The sequence below is a fragment of the Sturnus vulgaris genome, chromosome 3 (assembly GCF_052056855.1).
Source record: "Sturnus vulgaris isolate bStuVul1 chromosome 3, bStuVul1.hap1, whole genome shotgun sequence".
NCBI classification, from domain to species: domain Eukaryota; kingdom Metazoa; phylum Chordata; class Aves; order Passeriformes; family Sturnidae; genus Sturnus; species Sturnus vulgaris.
In genome coordinates, this window is record NC_142245.1 from 86,217,947 (window position 1) to 86,237,362 (window position 19,416).

At 35.7% G+C, this 19,416-nt stretch overlaps 1 protein-coding gene across 5 annotated transcripts in view; it reads right to left on the minus strand.

Moving 5' to 3' along the window:
- SMAP1 (small ArfGAP 1) overlaps positions 1 to 19,416 on the minus strand; it is a 90,379-nt gene that overhangs the window by 16,972 nt on the left and 53,991 nt on the right. For 3 of the 5 annotated variants that reach the window (XM_014870241.2, XM_088162213.1, XM_088162215.1), the window contains one exon: positions 3,196 to 3,280. In XM_014870241.2, the coding sequence (XP_014725727.2) occupies positions 3,196 to 3,280 (85 nt within the window). The remainder of the gene's footprint in view (positions 1 to 3,195; positions 3,281 to 19,416) is intronic. The other 2 variants (XM_088162214.1, XM_088162212.1) reach the window with 1 other exon arrangement.

Sequence of the window (19,416 nt, forward strand, 5' to 3'; positions counted from 1 at the left end):
TTAGGTCTACACATTTTCAACAGGGCATTCCTCCAGCATGGGTAAGATCCAAATAATTGTAGAGATGACTAAAAATGCAGCTTCAGGCTTGGCCTACAGAAATAGGCTGTTATTTCCCACTGCTTGGGAAGAGAAGGAAGGAATTTGGGGCTGCACAGCAAGAACACTAACACTACTGCTTGTAGAGAGCATAACAATATGCTTGTGTATGTCCATTTCTCTACCTTTCTCTATGTGGAGTTCTGAACAAAATCTATTCTGAATCAAAAACCAAAACCCACAAATGTTGTTGCATCATCAAAAAGTGAGTATCTAAACAGCATCTCAATAACAACCCTCTGATCAGGAAATCAAGGGAACCACAAGAATCTATTTAAAAGGGCTCAGAAAAAACACAATATGATAGTACTTATCACTGAGGATATTATGCCTTTTCTCCTATTACGAGATTTAAAGGTACAATTTGCCAAGGCATATTTTCTTGAAAATTTTGCAATTTGTAAAGAAAAGTGAACGTTTCCTTTTAGAAAATTACCCAGCAACAATTTTCATAGGATAAGTCCTATCTAAGGAAGTTAACATTCTGATGAAATCATTACTGCAAAACCGAGACAAAAAGAACAATGACTCAGACACCAACACCATTCCCAAAGCTAGCAGTGAGGGTTACTCAAGAAAATACTTTGCAAAGAAGCTGGGCAGTTCTGAAAGCAAAAATTACTCTAGCATGAATTCTGATCCATTAGAATTACTTAATCTGCTATCACAAGTGATTTTGAGCTGCCCTACTAAAAGCTACTACTATTCTTCACTTGCAGAAATGAAGTCCTAAGAGAATGAATCCTCATTAGAAAAATGTCTGCTAAGTAAGAAGAATGAGCTAAGCAATCATATCCATTTTAATATTATTTGATATGACACATCAAACATTTTCATCAGCAGTGCATCACTGCAGCAAAAAAGGTGAGTGAAATCCTGGAATGTATCCACAGGGGTGTTACTTGCTGAGGCACAGATGTGAACATCCCACTCGACTCAGCACTTCCCAGGTTTCACCTGGAGTCCGAGTCCAGTTCTGGCTCCTGCAATTGAAGACAGAGACAGACTGGAGCAGGTCCAAAGGAAAGGCATGAAGAGGCCAAAGGGCTGCAGGACCTGCTCTGTGAGGAAAGAGTGAAGGAGGTTGGTCTTTTCTCCCTGGAGAAGGGAAAGCTCAGCAAGACTCTCATCCCAGTATGCCAGTACTTAAAGGGCACCTGTGAAAAGGACACAGCCTCTCTCTTCACAACACACAGAGCCGCACAGGGAAGACACAGGGCAACAGGTACAAGTTCGTCAACTTAAGACAGAATTTTTTTACTGTGAGATCAATTACTGGAACAACTCCACAGACTGCTGGAGGTCCACAGGCTGTGCCCAGATAGGATGCTAGACAATCTCCACACTCCCCTTCCCATGGACTCCTTGGACCAGAAGGTCATTTGAGGTGCCTGCATTACTCCATGGTTCTATGATATATTGGTTTGACATGACCTCTCTTATAATACTATCTGAAGTCTTCTATTGAAGATGCTAATTAAAAGACAACTCTTCAAATGAAATATGCAGGTCTGCTCTCATTAACATGTATTTCATTTGCAGTTCAGTGGATTCCAAGTGCTAGTGGCCTATTACACTGCTTTTCAATTTGTTATTTAAAAGATCTTTAAGCATTCCCTCCTCTAAAATTATGGGGTTTTAACATACATATTATGAACTTTGCCCTTTTTATATCTCACTGAACAAGCAGAGCTGTTGAACACCAATTATAATATTATTTTCATTGCACATTACATCTCAAGTTAGCCAATGTAATATAAGTTCATTATTGTATCATAGAAGTGTTACCAAGACACTTTTCAAATCATGACCAAAAGAATACAGAAGCCTAGCAATCTCAAAACCACATATTGATTAAATTCTAGTTTTTAATTAGGTTGTTGGTCTGCTAAAGGAAAATAAAGGAGAATCAGCTTTCCATCAAGTCTAAATTACTTTTTTTTTTTAAATAGGCTCATTCTACATTCATTCTACGGTGTTAATTAAGATTTGCATGCCTATTGTAGCAACTACTTAGAATGAGATATGGACAATATACACATAACCCATGCAAAAATGGTACCTTACAGTTAGCTCTACATGAGAGGGATAAAACCACACATTTTGGATGAGACTGTGAATTATAAAATGCAGAAAACATTTCAAGTTTTGTCACATTATTCATACCTTGAAACAAAAAAATAAAAAAAGCCCAATATTTTTCCACAAAGTGAAGTTCTTAGAATTACATTTAAAAGACTTATTAGCCTCCTCCAATACAACATAGAAATTACGTAGAATATTAAGAGTACCAATTACATTGATAGAAAGTGAATACTCTTAATATCCACTGACAACTTGTAGATGATTTTCCTAACACTGAATTTCAAAAGGAAATAAAAATACTGTAATATTTTATTCTTCCATTTCCGTGTTAAGATTCCATCAAATAGAAAAACACATTTAGAGCAACACTAGATAAATGAAAGACATATTTTATGAGAATGGCCTATACACACAGACAGTGCCAATTAAATTATTTTACTATAAACTATTTTATTTACAGGACAAATGCATAGTTATCTGCCAGTCAGAAAATAAAAAGGTGGATTAGATAAAAATGAATGATGGTTGCAGTCAGTACAGAACACTGAAATGCCCACTATATTAAGTTTTACAAGGTATTAGTCAGCTGCAGTCTGACAGTTTATCGTTCTTTTAACTAATATAGGAATTGTGTGATATAATGTATTTTACAGATACCTAATTCAGATGACCTCATTATTTTCATTAAAAAGTACACTTGTACTATAAACAATGAAATAATACAATCTACAAGGCCTTTGAAGATCTTTGATAACTTCGATAACTTCCCCTTCCCACAGGATCTCATTACTCTTACCAGCAAAACATTCATACTGATATACCCACGTCCCAATGGAATTTTCCTTTATAGTTTTAATCGATGCATGCAATCTTATGGTTTTCAAATTAATCTTTCAGCAATCACAGAAAAAAAAAAGTACGCATATTTTAATAATTAATATACAATATGTTAATAGTATAAAATTACATATCTATGTTTGATTTAAAACCAAGTAATTATGTATTGCTTACCAAGTCCTAAAAGGTCAATAGTGGGTTCTGATGACTTTTTCGGACTTGCTTTAGCTTCTGACTGCTGATCCTCTTTCTTCTGTGGCTTGTAAGTGAAAGAAAATAAACACAAGTAAACATGTCTGAAAAGACTCAGTGCTTAAAAAATTCTCATTAAAGATGCTGCTTCAGTATCAGAGGCAATAGTCCTCTTCCATATTTGTTTATCATAATGAATTTGATTTGTAATGAAGTATGTAGCAGTTCTAGTCAAAAGGGACATGGCACATGACTAAAAAATTATTGTTGTACATTCACATGCTATGTAGTAAATTTAAAAATAAATCTAAGTTTGAGGATAGCTTAAAAGTCTTAAACTGAAACACTGCATATCATGCAGTAGGCAAAAAGCTGTCTAAAATTTATCCACTCATTTCAGCAACCAAAATACACAATTCTGCATCATTAAAGAAAAAAAAGAAGTTTTTAAAAGCTTAACTTTAAAAAGTAGAAGCATACTAATGACATCATTTTACCTTTCTGCAAAGAACATCTGCAGAACATGCAGAATTTACAGATGCTGACACCGATACACACCACCTGAGTTCATGCCCTTTTCCTTTATAAACCTGAATGCTAATAACAGCATTCTTCTCCTTCTGAAAATGGAACTCCTTGTCTTTTCTTGCCTAGAGACTTCAAAATGCATTATGGTATTGATGTGAAATTTGATTATGAAAATTACTTCATTAATCTGTTTATAGTTCTCACACCAGTAACAGGCTGATCCCCTGAATCCATCAAAACATCAATTTCTAAAATGAATACCAACTGGTTAATAGTAGCAACATGACAAATGCATTTCTTCACACGCATTTAATGTGCCTTTGCTCCATACTCATCACAAAATCCCAAAGTAGACTGGTTGATCAATGAGTGCAGCCTTTAACTAGAAGAGATTACTCAATAACAGTGGCAGGACACTGTCAGGATGGGCACTGGGCTGACACCAAGAGAACCTGCTTCACTCACACCTTTATCACATACGTGTCTTAGGCTGCAATACAGGATGTGACCAAAAGTATGTATTCTATCACCATCTGTTGAAACCAGGTGGGGCAGTCATCTTTTCATAACCCATCCTTCCTCCAGAAAGATATCAGCTGTTAATGGGCCATTGAGTTCCACTGCATAACTGATAAAATTACATCATCCCACTGGGAGATGCTCCAGCCAGGGGAAGGAGCCAAGCCTTTCCTACCTACATAAAAAGTAACATTCGAAACACGAAAGCAGCCCTTTTTTCCACTGGCTTCCAGAGGAAAACCAGACCTTTCCACATCATCACTGAACCTTCAGAGGAAAACTGCACCCTCCTACAGGACCATTGCTTCAACTGAACCACATCTGTCACTCCAGGAGGACTGCAGCCACCACTTAATGGGACTGCTACTAACACTCTGACTGATGGGGTGTCAGGTTGTATTCTGAGTCTGTCAGTGTTTCTGGGTTTGTTCTTGGTAATACTATATTTCTATTTTTAATTTTCCTAGTAAAGAACTGTTATTCCTATTCCTGTATCTTTGCCTAAGAGCCCCTTAATATCAAAATTATAATAATTTGGAATAAAGAGGTTTACATTCTCCATTTCAAAGAGGCTCCTGCCTTTCTTAGCAAACAACTATCTTTCAAACCATGACAATACATAACGTGGCTTTCACAGGTCACTGAGGCTCCTGAGGTGGTTGAAGTCATTGAATCTTAGTATCTAGCAATAGGAGAGCTTTAAACTTCAACACATTTGTATTAAAATCTGTTTTAGGTAAACCTTTACTTTCTTTCTCTTGTGCAAAAGAGGGATAAAGAGTAAGGAACTTGGTGTTTGCAAAGAGTAGTGAGGAAAGTCAAGAGTATTCAAAGGCAGCTCAAGTGAACAGAAGCCTGTTACACTACAGATACTCCTCCTGCATGAGCAAATCCCCACTGAAAACCTTCAGCAAAGAGCTCCAATAACCGAACTCCATTCCTGCACCTACTGTGAACAGGTATCATCACAAATAATCTAACCCTTGCTAATATCTCAGAGAAATACTTGCTCCCTCTTGCCAAAAATCCTTAGGTTGACTTTACATATCTTGCTCAAGATCCAGCTGATTGGGAAAAAGCCTGATGAAAAAAGAGTCCACGAATTCCCTGATTCTATACTGTATTATAACTTTCAACATTGCATTTACAATCTGAAGCACAGCACACCGATTCCAAAAGCTCAAAAAAAGTATCATTTTTGAAAGTAAACCATGACAGCATATAAAGATTTTTTAAAGTGACAATTCAAAATGAAGTTTTCTACAACTGATGATATCTCAGCAAATATGTCATAAATCAACAAAATTATTATTATAAACACTAATTAGAATTAACAGTGAGTACTTCAGAACAGAATGTGCCATAAAACCTTGAACATTCGAGTTTTCTCCCTCTCTGCAAGAAACACTATGGGTCACAGAAGCTGTAAAAAGAAGCATTTCTGACATGCTCCCTTATTTCATGTAACTGGCTTTTTTCCTTTTGTTTAAACAGCTTAAAAATTCTGAATATAGAATTTATTTCTTTCAACTGAAAGGAAAAACCATTAGAATTATATGAAATGTGCAATTTCTCATTACACTGTATTAGATTTCTGATAACTACCTAAAACCACAAGTTTGAAATAATTTAAAGCTTGACAGGTTAGTTTTGAATGCAAACTTTTCACAGAAGTCAAATACTTCTGCATACGTTAATAAGAACTAAAGAGGAATTGTTCAAACAGCACTTTCTTTTATTTGGTACTTATTACTGGGGCAAATGAATCTCATTATCTAAACTAAAAATTTAAAAATATGGCAGGAAAAATCTACTTAGGTCCTCTGCTTTGGCAAATAAACATTTTCAATAAATATTAAATGCATATTTCTGTTTCATCACTATCTAAATAAGAAAGGCAATGATGATACAAGGTATAAAAATACGAATTTCTATAAAAATATTATTCCTTAAAATGCTCTTTTCTAATATCGTAACTGTTATTTCTTGATCAAAAGTTTCTGTCCCAGTTTGCTCTCCTTGCCAATACGTAAACTACTAGATTTTAAGGTGACTTCAAGGTTAATTACTTCTAGGAAAAGTTCCAAAATTATTTTTTCCATAAAGCACTGTTTAACATCTTTGCAGCTACACAGTTTTCACCAACATTCTAACCTTCAGTCTGAAAAATGAAAAAACACATTAGTCACCTAACATTTGCCAATAATTCACCTGTATAAGAGCAGACACACAAAGCAATATTCAGCAGCTATCTGGAACAAAAGATCTTCCTCTTTAATTTTACCTGCAGAACTATTTTGCTGCCCCCATTCTCTCACCATAACAAGCACCATTTCCTGGAATTTCCTATCCTCCTGTCTGAGATTTCAATCAATTGTGTAATTTGATATGCCTTTATTTCTGTTTAAGATGCTTCATGGCATATAGGAAGACTTCTGTACAAATCCAGAAGACATTTGTTTGGTGCTTAAGGTCTGCCATCATTCACAGATTCACTTGTCTAAAGTCACCTGCACTTAGGCATAAATTAAGTAAGACTGGCACCACTGGGATGAGTTAGAACAAGAAACTTGCATGCACACAATTACTCTTAAGAACACCAAAATAACCCTCACTACCATGCTGCTTCTTGAGAGAGTTTTGTTCTCTGTTCAGTGCCATGGATTCTGCACTGTGGTCCACGTGAAGCAGATATAAGGAAAAGCAATGGCTTACTTCAGTGTTCTGCAGCAGAGATCATGTTGTATTTATGGGTTGAGGAGAGAACCTCAAGAGGTCTCTTCCAGACCATATAATTCTGGCATAAACAAGGTATTGAAACTTTTGGACAAGAACAAAAAGGATGCCACACTGGAGTCACTAGAAAATTTTATTTCAAATAATAAAGAGAAATGTGACGTTTAATTTCTTTTTAGCAGTTTTGTCCCAATAGGACTCATTCGTGACTAAGCTTTATGTAGAGAGTGGCCTTCCAAGATGTTAAGCACTGCACTCAGTGAGCACAGAAGTGTGCAACAAGAAAAAAGCCTGCATAACAAGGCAGTGACATTTCTTAGACTTACTGTTTAATTTCGTGTTGTGTTTTATCTAAAAAATACCACATTTTGTAGAGATGAAAGGTTGCATGACAAATGCTTGGGAGCCTTGCTGCACTAAGATTCATCTCAGTTTCTATTACTAGTCTCCTTGACTCCTACAGCAATTATTTTTTAGTATTGACAGCAGTACTAGATAACCTATTCCTTGTTATGCCCATTGGAATATGACCACATTAAAAATAGCAGACTAAGCAGCATTAAGTAAACTAAAAATAGCATTAAGAATCTGATATGGAAAAGGCAAGTAGAAGGAACAGGTACACAATTTTGTGCATTTATTTCCAGGTGGAGCCTTCAAGGTTACTGGGGCTACTATTTTTTATTACATTCAAGATTGTCTTAGTAATATATGTGAGTTTAGTGAACTAAGTACATGGTTATAGCAATTTCTAGATATATTTACTTCAGGTCATGTATTAACAGCTTCTCATTCAAAATCATTTTTATGCTGCTAGGACATTCTTCTGAAATACTGTCCTTGCAAACAGCAGAACATCAAGACATCTTTGATATGCAGGCCTTACATGGCCATTTTTCACAGTTGTCACTAATGGCCATTACATTATCCTTCAGGGTTCTTCTCATGTTAGAGACCTACTGAAAGCAAGCAATGTCTGCTGCCTTCCATTATTCTGAGATTATTGAAAACAGTTTGTTTGCAAATATCACTGAAAGAAAGTGAAGCCAGAACAAGCTTCCAGGGAGTTGATTCTTTCACATCCTCCACATGATGAGCTTATTTTCTAGCACAATTTGGAATGTTTTACCTAAAAACCCTTGAGACCTTGTTATGAAAAGAGCCACAAAACACAATTTAAATTAACTCTTGTTCAGCAGGTATTAGATACTTTGGCCAAATTAAGGAGGTAAATAAAGAATTAACCTTGCAACTTACAAATATTTTCACCTATAAAGCACATCTTTTCAGGAGCAGGGACACACTCATTACCCAGATCCAATATGGGCACTATAAATGTTTGCAGTCCTGTAGATGACAAGTAACTGGGATACAATACTCCTTCATTGTTTTATTTTCCAATGCTGTCCTTTTAACCTTCCACTCCTCTTATGATCTTCTGTCAGTCCTTTCTTCAGGAGCAAGAAGCAAGGTCCAGGGAACAACTGGCTGCTCAGTCTCACCTCAATACCTAGGAAGGTGATTCAACAACTAACCTGGAAGCCAGCTCCAGGCACATGAAAGACAAGAATGCTAATGGGAGGAATCAGCATGGCTTCATCAAGAGGAAGCCATGCTTGACCAAACCAACAACTTTTAACAGTGTAATGACAGGCTTGGCATACAAAGGTGGAGCATCACAGGATGTCTTTCTTTACTTCAGTAAAGTTTTTTGATGGAGTTGATAACTGATAAAGATGCCATCAGGGAAACAATCTCCTCTTCAAGCTCTTGCTCTCATTTAATTCTTAGTAACCAGTGATGAATGACTTCCAATTTTATACCCAAATCAAGCAATGTCTTAATCTTGTCTGCTGTACATCTACAAAATAATAATGTGACGGTATGGTGCTAATACCACATCTGTAAGTAGTCCTTACAGAACAAGATAAATCATCTTTCAGTATCTAAAAAGCAAATATTTAAAAATATTTACCAACTCCTCATAACTTCACCTCTACCAAAACAAACCACTGAGAAATTATGTCTACACATAAGAAGTAGTATCTCATTCCTATTTCATTAACATGGAAATGCAGAAATGAGTATTTGGACCTTCATTTAATTTCCCACACACTGTCACTGTAAGTGAATTGGCTTCAAATTACTGGATAGAAATTTATATGCTGGTAATCTCCATATACCTTCACAGTGCACCTTGGCTAACTGTAATGTTCTGTGCTAATAAACCATCACAAACAAAATCCAAAAGCAGGCAACAGTGGAGAAGACCAGGTCACCTCTAACTTACCTGTTTTTAATGCAACCAAGTGCACAAACCCAACTTTAATCTCACACTGAAATGATGCCTTTATTAGTGGAAGCTGCATCAGCCAGTCTTCTTGTAATTCATAGAGATACTGTCTGTGATTTAATTAATCTTGCTCCTTTTCCTACCATTAGAAAATGGCAGGGTTAGTCACTTATCAATCCTGTTCATTTATCCAATATCAGCCCTAAGATTTTAAGGTAATTTCTGGTCTGTCAGTCAGGTTTTGATGGAAAAGCTATGAAAATTTGTACCAAAGTTTTGAGGTTTACTCTGTTGTAGTTCTGTCTACAACCTGAAAGATGAAAAGAACACCATTGTCAAAAACTTCCCAATTTACACAGAATGAGAAAGTTTTCCATTCCATCATGAAAAAGCAACTTTTAACTCAGCACCCTGCATTTAATGTTGCATTACTGTGGCACCCTCCTTCATTCTTTCTTTACTAATTTTGTGCAACAACAGAAGTTATCTGAGGTTTAAGTTTTAATAAATGGGTAAGAACACCAGGTTAGGTCAGAAAAAAGAAAAGTCTCTGCTAGATCTCAAATTAAAAAAGAAAGCTCCATTTTACAGAAATCAATACTGGCCGTTATTGAGCTCTCACAATATACTGCCCTCAATATACTAGTTACACCATTCTTGTTCAAGCTAATTTATGCAAAATACTTTTCTTGAGTTAAATGAAACCAAATAAATCAGCAAGTAACAGTGTTAACTATTCTATTCACACCTTAAGTTCTAGAGTTGATTTTACTGACTTGCTTCTCTTTCTTATATGTTACTCTAAAGCAAATTATTAGTGAATAAAGATGTTTCTTTGACACAGACAAGGGAACTGATAGGCACTTTATACGGTATATTTTTCAAACTAATTGCCTGTAAAGGTCTGGCTGGGATGGAGTTCACAATCTTCACAGCAGTCGATACAATGCTATACTTTGGATTTGTGGCCACAACACTGTTGATAATACACCAGTGTTTTAGCTATTGCTGAGTGGTGATACTTTGATAACTGCATCATTTTAGTTTTACTAGCCTTGTACAATTATATTTCTTGTTCTGCTAATTTAAGCAAGCCAACCTCCAAGCACGTTGTTAAGTGTATTCAAGGACTGCACACACACACAGACATACATACACCCTTAAGAGTTAGCAGTGCTTCTCTACTGGTAGATTTTCTTCACAACCACCTTCTCTTCCCTTTTTCAGGCACTCTGTAGACTTTGTCAAACAGATGCAAATAGCACGTGAGCCAAGTGAATCAATGTGTACACAAACCTCATCCAACAAACTACAGTGAATTCCCAAATTCAGTTTTCCCACTGAAGCTCAGCATACACAAGCCTGGAAGATCTGAATCTGAGTATTACAGTTTTGCAGTTGACTCATCCAAAGGTAAACCCAAAATCCCTGGAATGGGCAGAATGCTTTCTCACAGAAACTTGGACTGCAAGTCTGCAGGAGATGGGATTGTGGAGAAAATTGAGTAACCTGAAGCATAAGTCACATACTGTAGAAGTCCAGTCTATCAGAGGGGTATTTCATCAAATTTTCTTCAGCCAGCTATTTTTGGAGATAAGCATTAAATGAGTGATTCATTCTGCCTCAGAAAAAAAAAAGAGAGTATTGCCAAGTCAGTTCTCTTCCTTCCTCTGTAAAAGATTATACTATAGCACATAGGATGCTGCCTATAGGGGATATAGTTATAATACATATGGGCAAGACAAAAAGGAGGGTCAGTACCACCATGACTGACTGTCACACACCAATTCAATTCACATATGTAAGAGGATGCTATGAGGTCTATAGGTGTTACAACTGATGCTCCCCTTCTGCAAAACAAGCTTATCCATTCCCAACCTTCAGCACTGTGCCCGAACACATATGGTTATTAGGTGCATAAGATGGGCAGGGAAATACAAAAGCGAAGTAGAAAGCTTTAGACCAGCTTGCTTGGTTGACAGAACAGAAGGCTTCTGCTAAATGTTACACTCTGGATAATAAAACTAAGACTATTTAGATCTAGCATCAAATACATTGCTCTCCAGTCAAACCCAAAAGTTTGCCTCTTTTTAATTATTATTGTAGTCAAATAGGAAAATAGTACAAGTTTGTTAAATGACTGAAGACACTGGTATCCTTTCAGAATATTGTTTAATATGATCATACATTCCAGGGCCTGTGGTCTTAATGTATGGGCTACTTCTCTGCACATTCCTCAGAATACTCTCCTCTGACAAGCAACTCAGGGCATTTTGCACTGGAATTGACAGTTGTGAACAAACCTTTTTGGTAAGGCCTGGCTCAAAAGTGCCAACCCACAGTGAAAATACTGTGATTATTTTTCTTTATAAATGAGAGATTCAAGTTTCCATCTTCTGCTTCTGTAACCTTATGCGTGTTACCGCCATATGTACAGATTTTAAGTGTTTAACAGTTCTAAAAGATATGACACTCAGTAAAAATGTAAACTACACCAAATACTTTAAAAACAAGCTCATTTTTGCCAGATTCACTACTGCAAGATGATACTGTAAATAATTTATCAGATTTCAATACCAGCATTTAAGATTATTGTTGACCTTATTCTCATCTACACTGTGAGAGCATTTAAAGGGGTAGCATACATAGTGCAGAACATGAGACACATGATTAACTGGTCTAAAGTAGAAAAACACATTCAGAGAAGTCATAAGTTACTAATCTAAAAATCTCTCCTGCTCTCAAGCGAGATATCAGGTGCTGTCAAAAATCTGATTCATCAGCTGTCCAGTCCACTTATCTGCTCCCATTTTCATTCACACTTTTTCCTCAATTTTCCACTTCACTGAAAAATTTGTATGGATCTAGAACTCAGTCTGTTTAAAACACATCTCATTACCAATGCATTTCTAACTCATATTCCCTACCTTAACTACAAGAAGCATTATGAAATCTGAAGATACATAAAATAATTTTGTGAAAAGCACTTCTAACTTACTTAAAAGCAATTTCCAGTTTACTCACTACAGTCCATATATGCCTCTACAGTTAGTGAACAAAAGCTCTCCTTTGCTCTTAATATACAGGAATTCTATGCCTTGTGCATAAAGCAATTGGATTCCTTCACTCTTCATTACCTGCTTGCAATAAAACTTGCAGGAGAGCATAAACATTTGAGAATTGCCATATGAGAAAATAATGTTAGTAATTTACTATATCTTGCAATAAATATGATTTTTCCTGACACTTATGCTCTAAGAAGTTTAGTCCGTATCCATTTACAGCATTACTCACGTAGCCACATCCTAGAATTTTTAAAGAATATTTTTATAGCTTTCATACCTGACCTGAAAATAAACAAAAACTAATATTTTCATAATATTTAATTTAAATGGCATTAAAGATGAAATGTGTTATTTTGTTTAACCCTCCTATAAAAAACCAGCACTTGTTTTTTCAGACTTGCAACTAAAGATGAAGAAATTTAGAAATTGGACTAACTCTTCAGAACTGAGGATACTTTTAGCAAGTGAAGAACTTCTGTTTTGCTTAACTAGCAAAAAAAGTCAGAAAATCAAAGTACTATATTGAAACACAAGTAAAACTATGGTGGTATCATTGTGAAGTTGTATAGACTACAGCAACTCCACAATCAAACTGTGATGCATTTCTAATCAAGAGAAAAACCCTGCATGTCAACAACAACAAAAAAGCCACCATTCTTATTTATGAAACTAAATTACCTTGGACCAAATAGCCAAGCCAAGGGGAAAATTTATTATTTAAGAGTCTATTGTGATTATTTCAGTGAATCACTCACAGACACTGAACTACTCACACTCACCTGGATAAGCCTATTTAAGGCATTCACATTAAGCAAACAACAAAAAACAAATTGCCTGTTGCTAAATATGATTCTGTACACATGAAGGTCCTTCAGTCAAAACACATACCCAAAGGAAAACTTTTTGAAGTAGTCCTTGATCTACATCTTCACTTTAAAAATCCTAGATATGTGGATTTCATTAGATTTCACAGTTAGAGCAAGATACTTGAGCAAGATTATGTAAAATGCATTATATCTTTAGTCATATGAATTAAAAACTTCATGGCAGAAAAAACAGACCCTGCACCATAATCTTATTCCATTAATATGATTTTATCTGGGTCTAGGCTAACACACTAATCATTCCTGTGAAAATGGATTAAGACTATTCCTTTGTTCTTACTTATTCACCAAGTAATACCAACATTGTATTTTAACTGAATTTATAATGTTGGCTCAGATCTCATTTACTTTAGTCAATGTATTCCAAGAAGGCTTAAAACCTTTTGTCTTATACTTAGCTGAGTTTAGCTCCTTTCTAAAGCATCAGTCTGATGCCCTTTTACCTTGCTGAAAACAACGTAAGAACCATGTAGAAGTACAACTTCCTAAAATTAAGATGTCTTTCTTTTTATACTTACTGCTGAGACTACAGCAAAGTATCAGAGATAAATCCTTATTCTTATATTAATGCCTTAAATCTATATAATAACAACCACATTTGAAATAATAGTTCTATGCATTCAGATTCAAATATATTAGGTTCTTAAGAGTGAAAAAGTTCTGAATAAGGCCTGAAAAAAAAGAGGAAAAGCCCTTTTTCCTAAATTTGATACTTGGAAAAAGCATCAAAAGATAGCAAGATGATTGCTAGGTAATAGACACAACGAGATGCAGTAACTTGAAGCTGAGCTAGGGATGGCAAGACTGCAGATCAGGAGAGGCACACAGTCTGAGTACAGAGGTATTCAAGTTTTCCAAAGATTCTGGGGGCAAAGGCTTGAGCAGAGTTTCCTGAAGCTGTAAATCTTTGAAACTACAGCATTTAAGCCCAAAAGCAAGGATCTGTTTACAAGGACACAAAAGGCAGAGGAAAAGCTGTTTATCAACCCTTTTCCTGTTTTGTATTATCTTGTCATGGAACTTGATTTAGATAAAATGGAAGAATTCTGCTTTTAATCCAATAAAACCTGGGGCTTGCATCTTATAGAACTCACTATGAAGCAGAAAACCTAGACAAATCCATCTTACAGCTAATCCAGTGTCCTGTTATGAGATCTATAAATTAGGTTAGGGTCAAAATGTTTTAATGCATCTCAGTTTGCAAGCTGTGAAATGCAATAAACATAGTTTGTATTTTTGTAAGCTATTTTAAATACACCTTCAGTTTTCAAATCACACATTCTGGTTATACGTACTCAGCTTACACATTTCTATTTGATTTCTATTGAGCTCATTAGACTCAGCAAGATTACAATAATGCATCTATATTAGTTCCAGTTTCTCATTAAACTATTTTCTTTTATAACTTTACTTTCAAAAACCTTTCAAGTAATACATAATACAACATCATTGTACCCAATCAGAACTAAAGAACATTTATTTGTAATTCCTTTTTCATATATTTCCAGAAAGAACAAGCTGTTCCAGGCACGGCACCTGACTGAGCTCATAGTAAAAAAACAATAAAAGAAATGCTTTCCAGCTCTATTCATGAAGGTATGCTTCTCATTCTTTTCCTTAACTATAAAATTTTTTTCTGAAAAATGCTTTTTATGTGAAAGTTCATTCAATATCAAGACCCTACACCCTTAGCCAGCAATCAGCTCATACCTTAGAACTTTCCAGGTGCTTGTTTCTTACTCACCGGTTAATACAACATGAAATGTGCTACCTGTTAACACAAATGAGTGTGATCACAGTATGTCTATCTCCAGCAGCTGGTGCTACACACGCTGCCTATGCAAATAGCTGGCTTCTAGATACTGGCCTCTGCAGATGCTGACCCTCAAATTCCTCAGGGCCTGCAGCCTCTGTCCAGTGGCCAGACCAGCCTCTTACTACACGTCTCTGGTGGCTGAACTTGAAGTTTGCAATTGTTTGTTCACACACAGGCAAGGCAGAGACAATGCACTCACGCTCAATAGTTGCAAACAGCATTTGCCAAGAATACAGAGTAGCCTGCAGAGATCAAATGAAGGCTCAGAAAATCCTACAACCCCCCAGCAACCTGCACAACTACCAGCACGTATGAGACTGCCCCTTTTTATCCATTTTTCCCCTGCTTCCTCATGCTTGTTACACCCCAATTCATCTTGATTTCTGTATTCCCCTGGTTTGGTCTCTGTCACCTAAATATCCCAAAATAAGCTGCGTACAATACTCTCTGTCCCATCCCCAAATTCTTTTCTCTCTGCATCCCACAAAAAGTCCTATATCCAATTATGCAATCACCCCTTACTTGCCTGGTATTCCTGGGAGAGAATCTTTTCCTTTGACACACTTGACTACTTTCCTTTGATGTAGTAGAAGCAGATCACTGGCTCTCGTTTTACTAATTAGATTTCTCCACTTTGCCTCCCTGTTGTTGTTCATCTGATTCTTGCAGTCTTTATGTTTTAGTCAGTCTTACAGCATCACACTTAATAGTGTTTCATATAAACAACCTCTGTGTTAGGACATTTTACTCAGTGTTAGACTCATACTCTGTGCTGGTATTATTTCTGTCATTATCACAAAAAGTATAATACAAACAGTTTATGAAGTCTAAGGATACTGTTTCTCTAGAGATGCATTTGAAAAAGCCTCTCAATTAGCTCCACAGATACTCAATCCTCTCAGTGACAGCTAATCAGATTGAAATAGCCCCACAGGTTAATTTTTCTTACTTCTGTATCAGCTTGTTGCCTTCTTTAACTACTAGAGAATGTAGAAAAGAGCTGATGAGTCCTTTATCATCCTCAAGTACGTATACGTAATTCTGTTTCACAAATGCAGAACTTAGTGAGAGGGAGAAATGCTTAATAAATACTTATGCATCATTAGCTACATTAGTTTCTTCTGCCAGTCAGGATATTTTTTCCTCAGTTTTGTTCTCATTTCAAAGTTAATCACTTTGAAACAATTACTTAAAAGCTAAGTAATTTTAACCTATCATATACAATACCAAAATGGATTTTGCTTTACTTGGACAAGCTCCATTTTCTTTGTCTTCATCCTTCATACCATCATAATCTCTAACATGAACTATCAATAAGCACTGCAGCCTCCATCTCAACTGGAAATAAGTCAAGCTTTTCTACTTCTAATCCTCCAGTTTAAATAAATGTGAACCTATATGAAATTTCTGTGTATTCTGAAATAGAGTATTTAAGCCATCCTTACAATATGTAAAAGCCTTTTACAGCTTTTATCTTCACAGTTTCAAAGCCTTCACAGCTTCAAAGATGCCAAAGTTTTAAAACTAGCCCTTCAGATCGATATTACAAGGCCTCTGATTCGTTTGTTCAGTCATCCACTTCAACATTTATGCTAAGATTCAGCCCAACCTGTTTCATTTACACTAAAATAAACCACTTTTAAACCAAGGGGAAAAAAACCCACTTATATCTACTTAGAGTGTAAACTGAGGGTTAAATAGGTAAGACAAAAAAATCTGTATGTTCTCTTGTGCAGAAGTCATCCATGTTACTACACAGTGTAAAATACACTTTCTGCCAAGAGACGAGCCCGCAGTACCTTACTCTGACATGAAGTACAATATTCTCAAGATGAGAGACAATACTTGCTGAGCAGAGAGCCAGGACAGATTTATTTTGCAACAGTACAGTGGCATGCCTGGGGACCAACCTCAGAACTGCCTCCTTTTCTTCTAACTGCAAGTACCAATTTTATAAAGAAAAAATTTCAAGTAAAACTGGAACACAAGCTCATCCAGTTGCAATTATTTTTTTCAGGAGAGCCAAGAGGCAATTCATTGCAGACAGGTTAACATTTCTGACTGATATATGTAAGGAAATTAGCATTAAAGAGCTGCCAGTTATTTGAACAACTAGGTAATTGATAAATTAATTTTGCATCATAATTATAATCTTAAAAAATTATTAGAGTGAGAAATGTGTCAATTTCCTTCAAATTATGTTGAAAGACCCTGCTTCTTTCTCTTGCTTCTACCTTTACCACAATTACAGTGCTATTTTCCAACTATCTTTGAGTTAACTTCGTGAAGACATAATTGTGCAACAGCATGAATGCCAGAGTCAGAAAAGGTTCCAAGCAACTGTTCTAGTGTCAAAAACAACTATCAAAATGCAATAAATTCAACAATCCAAAGAAATATTCTTTTTAGCAAAAAGGCACACAATCAATACCTATGTCAACTACAAATTTAAAATGGAAGACACAGTAAGTTGTTGCATGACACCGGAAGATTGCTGATACATCTTATGGTACATTAATATTATTCCTGTTATTATTATTATCATCATCATCCATTTAAAGCTTAAGCTCATGTTGGAGATTTAATTTTGCTGGTGATATCTAAAATAATTTTTAATGAAAAATAAGTCAGTATCTTTTCAGTGAGATTTGCACAGCTGACAGGATTTTCCTCTATGCTATTGCCCTATTTGACAGTCGCACACCGGAGTGAGATTAAGCACGTTCTAGCTTAAGCATGGTAAAGCGAAACAGAACATACAAATGCACTTGATTGCTTTGCCCATGCTCCAGTACTTGCATTATTTTATGAAAACAAAGGAACTCTATTATTCAAAACAAGATAAGATTATTATTTTGAGTGACATTATTTAAATTAAATTCTTTTTCCTCTTATCAGTTTCATCTTATCCAATCCTTATCCTCCTTTACATTCAGTTCCATGTTTCAGCACCACTTAGGTAAATGCTTTGTGCATTTTGTTCCTGCACATCTGAATGACTGTACACAATTGCCTAACTAGTACTGTAATTTTTATAAACTTTTTAGATGAGACTGTATATTTACAGTTTTAATCATGCATGGTCTTGTGGTTTCAAAATTATCAGAATGTCTTTTTTCTAAAGACAGCATCCACCTATGAAGAAGGCTGTTTTAGTACATGCTTGTTTAAATGTGTCCACTTAATTTTGTTCAATAGACAAATAAGCATATGTAATGTCGTCTCAATTGTCTCAAAGTCACCTGGAAAAAAGATTAAGCTTATGACAAGCTGAAAATGCCATCTGATAATTAGTATTATCCACTGAAACCAAGGCAGAATTCTGTTTTGAACCTGCATGGAGTAAAAGTATAACAGAGGATCAATTAAAACTAAACAAACTTGAAACAGCATTCTGTTAAAAACAGTTTGGCAAGTTAAACAAGGGCAAATTTAACTAAAGCAGCCCCTATTCAAGCTTTTTCTCATTTTTTTTAGATTCTACTCATATAGAATTTTTAAAAATTGCATTAAAATACTGTTCCGCTGCAGACCAGAGCTGAGAGGATCAAGCTGACACAGCAATCATACACTGGGCTGAAGAAAAAAAAGTGATACCCCCCTTCCTGAACACTGACTCCTTTTCCAACATTAAAAAGATAAAAACTTTTTTTTCCTGACAAAAAGGGGTGTCTTTCATTGCTTCTACCTGCAATATCTATTTCTTAATTTCTTTGTCTACAACTGCAAATATGTAATAAGAGCCATGACAGCTTAATTTCATTAAGTAGGCTATTTTTCATGGCAATCCTCAAACAGAAGTCGTCCTTTGTTACCAGCAAAAGGAATGAATAGCACAGTTTCGGGAAGAATCCAATTTGATTTGCTTTCCTCCAGGTCAGCATTAAAAACAACCAAAGAACCCAAAATAACCTGATCTCTTCCGTAAGACTGAGAAGGTATGATTAGAAATGTAAAACCAGGCTGGGAGAGGTCCATAGACTGTAAAATGCAGGCTGAGAGAAGCAGAAGCCTTAAAACTCTTCACTCTTTTTGTGGGGGGTAGGAGGCAGGGAAACAGGCTGCCCTATGTCTTATCACATACTCCTAAATCCTGAGCTTTAATTCTTATCTGCTTAGTCTGAATTTATGAACACAAGGACTAAGAGTATAAATAAGGTATGTATTCAACCAGAGAGCAAAACAGGTTTCTATTTTTCTGTTGCCATGATATAAATGATTGGTATTTTATTACAAATAATATTTCATTTTATGTAAAAAGCAAAAGAAAAAAATATTTTAAAAAGAAATCACTCAGGCAAACAATGCTAAGGCATCTAGGGAAATGTTATCAACTGTTCAAGTAATTTAGCAAATTATCAA